The 9,827-nt window shown below is 40.5% G+C and overlaps 1 protein-coding gene across 6 annotated transcripts in view; it reads left to right on the top strand.

Annotated features, from left to right (window-relative positions):
• The window catches only part of PTPRZ1 (protein tyrosine phosphatase receptor type Z1), a 207,364-nt gene that overhangs the window by 160,947 nt on the left and 36,590 nt on the right, over positions 1–9,827 (top strand). For all 6 annotated transcript variants that reach the window (XM_045288711.1, XM_045288710.1, XM_045288709.1 and 3 more), the window contains exon 13: positions 1,110–1,254. In XM_045288711.1, the coding sequence (XP_045144646.1) occupies positions 1,110–1,254 (145 nt within the window). The remainder of the gene's footprint in view (positions 1–1,109; positions 1,255–9,827) is intronic.

The raw sequence follows: 9,827 nt of genomic DNA, 5'->3' as shown, positions 1-9,827 counted from the left end.
CCCTTGCCTTCCCTGTTCTTGGTGACTAAAGTGATCGTTTAAAATCATCGCTGTCGTTGGTTATACATGATGCTAGAGTCACGCATGTCTGTCACCTCCAAGTTTCGTAAGTATTTGAAATTAACTTAAGCTCTTCTGCCTTGTTACGATAAAGGCCTCAAAGATTCTGCGGAGGAACTTAAATTTCATTCTTTCGGAACCTCTTCCGGGAGGCAAGATAACAGTTCTTAACCGTGCCGCGACATGTCATCGTAGTAGAAAGGGTTTCAATGTTCAGCCATGTTGGGTTCCCAGTGGGCGGACCTCAAGGCCCATGGGAAAGATGGTCTCCGGCCCTTGTGCCTGTGTAGTTCTGAACCTGTTGTCACAACTCCAAAAAGTACCTCCGTTTGAGATTCAGTGCGATAATGTTCCTATGTGGTCACAAAAATAGTCACTTGTCAACTTTCAAAATTTACCCAAAGATTGAATTTGGGCACTTTCATCATTTACATGTGCATGTTTGAATAATGTCTTAGAACGATTGTTTTTCAGCCATTCACATGCAACAGTATTTGGATTTTTTGAGAAAAGCATTGGCTCAAGAAAAGATTTACAACCAACCAATTTGAAATTGAAAACCGTTTACTCAATGAAAGCATTAACTTAATATAATGAGGGTTATCTTGAGATTCTACCTTCATGAAAATGTTAGCTCTTCTTAATTATTTAATTAGCTGCAAAATTTAAAATGATTCCATTATCATTACTTTTAGAAAAGGGAGGGAATACATGGTGATTCCATAAGCAGCATTGCTTTGCTTGCTCATTTGATTATGTCGGTGCTTCTGGCCCATCTCCCAAGCTTTTCAGGGCAGTATCGTGCTCGCTTCTTGCCATGGCACCCTCCCTTCTCTGTTGAGATACTGCACTTGAGCTCAGATAGCCTGCCGGGCTTTTTAAAGGTTGTTTTTACCTACATTGATCCGTAAACTAGACATTCTTGGCACCAGAAAGTCAAAATGTTCAAGGTAAGTAACAGCATTCAAAGTTGCAATGAATTCGTTGAAAAATGTCCTGACTTTACTCGGAGCTTAAATATCAATTCTCTCGATTTTCTCCGACTACAGAGGCCAGTAATAGTAGCCATGAGTCTCGTATTGGTCTAGCTGAGGGTTTGGAAGCCAAGAAGAAGACAGTTATACCCCTTGTGGTCGTGTCAGCCCTGACTTTTATCTGTCTAGTGGTTCTTGTGGGGATTCTCATCTACTGGAGGTAAGTCAGTTGAGTACTTGTAACATTTTTATAAAGCTCATATCATGCCATGATTGATTGACTTTGTAAAGCAGTTATGAAAAGTCCACCCAGCATAAGTTTTTTTCTCATGAGAAAAATTTATTATTATTAATTTATTCCAGTCACTATAAACAAGGTGATGTTATGAGTTATAAGCTATAAGAAAAGATTTGATTTGATTGTCCTTCATACTTGCATAGAGTAATTAAAGACAAACTAGAGGACACTTAACTAATATTTAATGATACTTTGATAGTTGTATTTTCTTATTAGTCTAACTAACATCCAAATCTTAGCACAGCATTTAATATAAAACTAAGCCTCTCACTGGTTAATATAATTCCAACAGTTACTATTTAGGAAAACTTAATTTCTAATATAGTAAGAAAGAATTGGTGTGTGTGTGATTAAAAAAAATAGTACAGTTTGTACAAGATAATATGTCAACTGCGAATACTGCGAACCTGTTAACAGAAGTTGATAATCTGGGCACAAAAGTAAAGAATCAAGCAGTTAAAATGTGAAGGAAATTGAAAAACAAATTAATGACAAAGCTTAGGTGCATGGGACTGTAAAATTCTTAATTAATTCCCTTGAGGCTCAAATATGGTTTCATATCCTTCTGCAACCTATTCAAACCTGTCAAAGGACAGAGACAACTGCACTCATCCTGAGTTTTCATGCTGTGGCAGGAAGGACACACCGCAAATTAGCACGATTCCTAGACGCAGAATGTAAGTCAGCTTAACTGTATCTGTTGGAAAACAAGAAGGTTATGATGATGTTAAGGATTCTGTAAACTAAGAAAGGATAGATGCGGCTCAGTGCTTTCAACGATTTTTTAAAAGAAAATTGGGGTCAGCAAATCTATAATTAACTCCTCTTGTGTATCAGTATTTCTTTTTGAGTTTGTATTACCACTCTTGGTGTAGCCTCCCAGAATATATTCTCTTGATTTCATAAAATAAAACATGTGTATACTTGCTGTATATATGAACCATTTCCCATGTGCTTAGTACTGTGTTAACCCCGATGGAGAACCAGCAAGAACAAATGTCAGTGCGTTCCTGAAATACATGCTCAGTGGAGAGAAAGTGTAGAAAATATTACACCAGCGTGTATAGTAGCAGCTGAAAGACCTAATGCCAAGAGTGGGCAGAAATGGAGGTCTTGATAGATCAGAATGGATAATATAAATGTAAAATACAAAGCTTAAGATGGATTGAAGCAAAACAAAAAAAATTCACTGCCATTGAGTCAATGCCGACTCATAACGACCCTATAGGACAGGGTAGAGCTGTCCCTGTGAGTTTCCGAGACTGTAACTCTTTATGGGAGTAGAATGTCTCATCTTTCTCCCAAAGAGCAGCTGGCGGTTTTGAACTGTAGAATCATGTGGATCACAGTCTAAAGGATAGGAGTCAAAACATCGAGATAAAGGAAAAGAGTCTTTCAGGCAGGAGCATGGTAGGCAGGAGCCCTGGAAGTAGGAATGAGCCGGATATGCTAGAAACCATGTCATGGGACATTGATTGGCTAAAATAGAATGACTTTAGGCCATCTGTATTCTATATATGACTTCCTTCAACAAACAGAGTAGACTCCAGAGAGGATGGAGAACAGATTCGATTTGAGTTATCCCACCAAGATTGTTGCTCTTGTTAGGTGCTGTTCCATCAGTTCTGACCCATAGCCAGCCTGTGTACAACAGAACAAAACATTGTCTGGTCCTGTGCGGTGGTGGGGGGGGCGGATTATGTCTGAGCCCTTTGTTGTGCACACTGTATCCATCTATGTCCTTAAGGGTCTTCCTCTTTTTTACTGCCCTTCTTCTTTACCAAGTATGTTGTCCTTTTCCAGGGACTGATCTCTCCTGATGATGCATTCAAAGTACATGAGACGAAATCTCGCTCTTTGCATCTACTTCTTCTGGTTCTTCTGGCAGTCCATGGTACTTTCCAGAATCTTCGCCAGCGCAAGTCAGATGTACCCATTCTTTTTCCGTCTTCCTTGTTCAATGTCCTTGCCTCTGAGGAGCACTCTGACCATATCTGTCTTCCAAAGACAGATATATATGGTTGGCCATTGGCAGTCCATGGTACTTTCAATATTCAGTGCAGCTCCACATTTCAAATGTATTGATACTTCTTTGCTCTTCCTTATTCAATGTCCAACTTTCACACGCACATGAAGCCACTGGAAATACCATGCCTTAGGGCAGGCCCACCATAGCCCTCCGAGAACAGAGGGTCCTGTGCAGCAGATGAGTCATTCCTATCTTGGCAATGACTTTTTACAGCAGACTCCAAGTTTGGGGCCTGAAACCTACACACTGTATCAAACCCCCTCTCACCATTCTCCTTTTGACCCAGAGGAGTGCCTAGAATCCATAGCCTATAAGCCACTTAATGAACATAGCCTAAATCCACAAATATTCAATGCCAGCTGTCATTGCTTTTGGTCCCTCCCACTCACCAATGGACTTGCTGACCACATTTCTTATGAACAATGACATCATATTTGTTCAGATGACAGGTTTCTGTCCACTTGTATTTTCCTTGCCAAACCAACTTTTTGTAATGAATGAGAATTTGGATTAAATACATTTAAAACAAGATATGAAATAGGAGCAAATTTTACTTCGTTGTAAATATGATTAAAATCAAGATCTAGTAAAAGTCGAATTGTAGTTTGAAATAATTAAAGAGTTAATCTCTTAATGTCTATGCAATCATTCTTTTAGACAAATTTAAAAACTTGAATTTTATTTAACCTGGTATGGTATTTTGTGGAGAATTAAAAGTAAAAGGGATTCTTTTTCTTCTATTAATCATAGTTCATCCTATCTATGGAAAAAAAGGATAAAATTATCAGTTGAAACATTCTAATTTGCCACTTATTAGGGAAAGAGGAGTTAGGCATTTCCAGGCATTTCTCTTTTCCTCACAAATACTATTGTCCTTTTAGCCATCCGTGGTGCTCTCAATTTTGAGTACAGTGTTACTAGGGTTTAAAATGAGTACCTTAAAGGTTTTATGTGTATACTTAAAATGATTTATTAAATGGGCTGTTGAATTTGTCACTCTTGCATTTATTATTATTATGATTAAGATTGAACCTGTTTGTCCTGTCCTCATCCATTCAAAGTTAATTGACTTGAAGATGTAATTTTTTTATGGATCAATAATTCACCAACAGTTGGGGATATGATATGTAGTTGCTAAACCACTGGAGATGACTGTTAGCCCATTCTTCAAACTTTACATGAATTATTCAAATTCCAGTGCAAAATCAGTTTGCAAATAATATGGTCTCACTCATCAGTATGGACACATTTTTTTAAGCTTTGTAGAAAATGCAACATAAGCTGCATTTTGTGTTGCAGTAATGCAGTCCTATGAGTTTATGTATTTCAATATTTTTCTAATTTAATTTTAAGAGATAAAAATAATTGAGCACGAGTCCCATTAGAAATCAGAATCAATCTTCTCTTTAGTCTAATATAACTAACTCAAGGGTTTCCCTTGTATTTGGAGGAACCTTGAGAGAAAATTTACTTTAGTAGAAACACATGACAAATCGGAGCGATAAAATCTGGCTTTCCCAATTCTGACGTTTGCGATAAGGCCTTGGCTTTGTCACTTACCCGCGCAGGAGTTAATTTTGGCTGTTTAGCATGTGCAATGCGGGGTTACCAAGTCACCATTCAGACTCCAGCGAGGTCTTCATGAGGAGTTCTGTTATGAAAGCGGCGTGAGGAATTTGGTTTCATATTTGTGTAAGGATACGAAGATGAAATCATAATTACACTTGTCTAGCTCGTACTTCTAAATACTGTGGTGAAAAGGTGTAAATTAAATAATCAGATTAACATTGATTGATAGGACCTAGGTCTACAAGTTTAAAACAGTCATCACTTTTTTCGTCCTGGCTGAGTGATAATTAGCAGGAGACATGGTTATCAACACTTAGCACATCGACGTGAAGACGTTCACTGCTTACAGAGAACAGATGGACCATAGATATTGAATCTTGTCATACATTAAATAATATGCCTGACATGGTTCTCCAGATGTTTTCAGGTATCATTTACATGAGACAAACCGTAAGCCCCTCGGATGTAAAATGACTTCAACACGGAAGGTTTACAAAAAGCCCTTTTAAAAAAGACAAAGGGGGAGTTGTTGAGCACTGTTTGAAGAGGAGGCACCTAAAAAATATTAAAGTTGTACTTGTCAAAATGGCGTACCTTAAAAAGCAGTATATACAAGAGCACTTGCCATAGATTTGCTTGTTTGGGCTGCGATAATGGGAAGTAAATCAGAGTGAATTCTCTCCTAATCCTAAATTCAAACTCGTGAATCATTGAGCGTAGCTGCCCACTCCCAAATGGAGGCCTCCCAGAGCAATGCCGCCTTCTAAATCCGGCCTTGGTAAAACCAAGGCCGCACTAGAAAACATAAACGAGCGACATAACGATGCCCTTCATCCAGAATTTACCCCATACGGTTTCCATTGTAATTTTAATGTTTCGGTATGATGGGTAAGGTATTATTGTGAAATTAATTCCGAGCAGCATGAGTAGACCACTTGTGATCTGAAATAAGGAAGATTTGACCACAGAGCAGAACAGAGCAGCGGTCACTCCAACACTATAATGAACGTTAATGTTGTTAAGCTCTAATACTAATACCAGTGTTGCATTGTACTTCTTTCCATTGTATATGATCCTACCTGCGTGCCATTCCCTTAGGCTTTAGCATACCTTTCATCTTTCTATCTATCCTTCCCACATCCATTCACCCCTCTTTCTCTACTTATTTATTCCATCTCTCCCTCCCACATGTTTAAAGTTAGCTCTTTTGAGATCCAGGCAGGCAGAAATTCCTAGAATGCAGCTGAATAACGTATGGCTGATAGAATCCCATTGCTGCTAGAAACCCAGGTAATCATTCAACAGAGACTGAGCACCTGTTGGGCTCTTGGCCCTCTATTAATAGTTGAGTCTCATAACGCAAGCATTGATTGATAGAGCCTATCTCTAGTTATCCATAAGGTTGCCTGTGACTAATTCCTCAAAAGTGGGCAGCCAATTTCAATCTTTATGCTGAACAAATACTCAGAGAAGCTGGCTTAGATGAAGAAGAAAGTGACATCAGGATTCGAGGAAAGCTTATTCACAAACCGGGATATGCAGATGGCACATCCTTGCTTGCCGAACGTGAGGGGGACGCGAAGAACCTAGTGATGAGGATCAAGAATTGCAGCCTTCAGGATGGCTTCCAACTCAATGTAAAGAAGACCAAAATCTTCACAACTGGACCAATAGGTAACATCATGATAAAAGGAGGAAAAATTGAAGCTGTCAAGGATTTAGTTTTGCTTGGATCCACAGTCAAGGCTCGTTTAAGCAGCAGTCAAGAAATCAAAAGGCAAGTTACATTGAGTCAATCTGCTGTACAAGACCTCTTGAAAGTGTTGGAAAGCAACGATTTTACACTGAGGACTCTGATGTGCCTGATCCAACCCATTGCCTTTTCCATCGCCTCCTATGCATGAGAAACTCGAACACGGAATAAGGAAGAAGAACCTCTACCTTTAGTGTGGTGCTGGAGAAGAATATTGAAAGTACCATGACCTGTCCAAAAGGCAAACAAATCTGTCTTGAAAGAGGTACAGCCAGAGTGCTCCATAAAGGCAAAGATGGCAAAGCTTCCTCTTACATACCTCGGACATGTTGTCAGGAGAGACCAGTCCCCTGAGAAGGACATCATGCTTGCGAAAGTGCAAGGGCATCAAAAACGAGGAAGGCCCTCAAGAAGACGGATTGACACAGTAGCTGCATCAATAGGCGGGGCCACAGAGCAACTGTGAGGATGGTGCAGGACTGTGCAGTGTTCAGTTCTGTTGTGCGTTGGGGTGGCTATGGGTCAGAACCAACCCGGTGGCATTTAACAACAACCCTCCCTGGAGCCTTGTTTTTTCACCCGTGCCTGTAGTGCAGCTTGTATTCCTTCCTTCCCACCAGTTTCTGACCATCTGCTACCTCTTTGAATGACTGGACAGCAAGCAATTCTTCTGGGTAGGCAGTGCCATTAAGTCAATTCTGACCCGTGGGTTCACTAGGGTGTGGGGTGCAGTGGCAGTGTGTTCCTGCCACTTTCTTATGATGGTTCTTATGTCCTTCAGATTTTGCCCAAAGGGTCCCTCAGTAAAGGAGCTGTTTGCTTGGGGTTGTTTTTCTTTTTTTGGTCTTGAGTTAGTTCATCTTGAGAATTGGTGAGTGCAGCCTTCCCTTTTTGATTTTCTAACTTCAGGTTTTGCACATTTCATGATGATACCATGTCTTCTTGAGCTGCCCATTAAAACCTTCTATTTCATCCTTGATCCCACTATCTTTGGCTGCACTACCATCAAAAATAAGTTTCAGATTAAAAAAAAAGAAGTTGTTTCAGAGTCTCTTTTGACTTCCACGTTAGTCCTTTCTTCTAAAAATGGCCTTTTGTTTGCCTCCTGTATGACATCCTGGATTTCATGGCACAGCTTCTCAGCGCTCAGCCTTTCCTGTTCAATGTACCACACGTGTTCCCGAGATGACCTCTACAGCTGGGAGGACAATAGGAATGCAGTTGATAAATGCTCTCTTGCGAACCCAACAGTTAGCAGTTCAAACCCAGCACAGCTCAGTGGGAGAGAAGCCGTGACAACCTGCTCCTATGAAGATAACAGACTGGGAAACTATGAGGAATTTCTGCTTCGTCCTTTGGGTCCTCTTTTTGAGACAAAGCCAACTTGATGGCAAACAACAACAATCTCTTGCACAGATGACAGATTAAGTAGCTAATCTTAAAAACAAGTGTACAGACATACCAACGCGTGACAGCGCGCTACGTCTATGGTTACATGGATGCATGGCGCTTCATAAGCCAGCTTCTTCTTAGAGTTTCTGCTCTAGTTTTGTTTCAGTTCTGCATGCAGGTAGACTTTCAATAACATGGATTCTTTACCATCCGACTTGTAGCCCTCATTCCCCCCCCCCTCCCGTTCATCAGTCTTGTATATCCCTTCGACATGCTAGGATCTGAAGCTAGCGCAGGGTCTTTGCGATGCTTGTTTCTCCACCAGCTCGCCTTAGTCCTCGACCAGGGTTCTCTCTTAAGTATGTTTTTGTGTTCCTGTTGTCATGAGAGGGGCTACATTTTGCAGTGCACATCTTTGCTTTTTGGATTTTATTTTTTGCTTGTGACATTAAGATAGGAATAAACTAAATCATTCCATACCACTTGTAGCAGATAATACATCAAACAAATATTTTTCTGCACCTACAATATAACAGACACTGTTTTTATCATGAAGGACCCATACTGGAGTAATTAAGACCGACTGCAGTTGGTTCTTGTTATTTGCAGAAGGTATGTTTTCTAAAGTTACCACAAACATTGGCTTAGCCGATAGTGAAACATTGTACCTATGGGAAATAAGGTTATGCCTGGAGCCTTCTGGATGTGAACTACATGTCAACCTATCAATATACTCCTTTGCTTTAAAGACATCTTATTAACATGCATTGCTGATTTGTTAACATTGAGCTCACATGCAGAAGCACTGTAATACTTGTATGAACAAAGCTGAACTAATACACACATCTTCCCCATCAAGCATATCATACTCTTTGCAGTGAGGAACACTAGACAACACTTCTGCACTACACTTGGGGGCCATTTGAAGCAGTGAAATCACAAAGAAAAAATGTTTTTTGAAAAAAAAGACTGTGAAAAGAACTCTTGTTTGTAGAATAAGAGCTAGAAAAAAAGGCAGAAAATGGCTTGGTTCAACCTCACCTGCGAATGTACATGCCAGCCACTCAAATTTTTCTCTACTCTGCACATGTCTATAAATGCCCATGGAAGACTGCAGAGGCACCCCAAGTATTGTTTTTAAGAGCACTAATAAGTTTGTTTAGGCAAATTTGCAAAGAGAGAAACCACCCTCATGTGAGTCAGTGACTCACACGGACATAATTGTACTTTTTACCTTTGTCGTGTTTACGTTCAGACAAGGGAAGATCACAACAGGCAAGCACAGCACGGTTATGAGGATAGTCAAAGCACCGATGGAACACACAATACCCTCTGGTTTCTTGAGGCTTCCTCACCAACCCCACTATCATGACCCTAGTACTGCCTTTCTCTGTGGGTTAGGCCAGAGCGTGTGCACAGGTACAGATATGACAAAAGAGCTCACGATACATGGAATCCAGGAACAGGAATGGGAGTAGCAATACCAGGAGGTCAGGGGAGAGGAGGGGACAGGAGGGAAGGAAGGAGGAACTAATTGCAATGATCGACACATAACCACACCCCCACACACATACCCAGGGGGCCGAACAACAGAAACCGTGGGGGAAGGGAGACAGCGGTCAGTGTATGATATGAAAATAATAATCATTTCTCATTTATCAAGGGGCCATGAAGGTGAGGGTGGGAGGGAGTGGGTGGGGGTGGGGGGAAGAGGAGCTGACACCAAGGGCTCAATAGAAAATAAATCTCTAG

The sequence above is a fragment of the Echinops telfairi genome, unplaced genomic scaffold (assembly GCF_000313985.2).
Source record: "Echinops telfairi isolate 266 unplaced genomic scaffold, ASM31398v2 ScPeMD7_23;HRSCAF=83, whole genome shotgun sequence".
NCBI lineage: Eukaryota > Metazoa > Chordata > Mammalia > Afrosoricida > Tenrecidae > Echinops > Echinops telfairi.
This window is presented reverse-complemented; position numbering and strand designations above follow the sequence as displayed.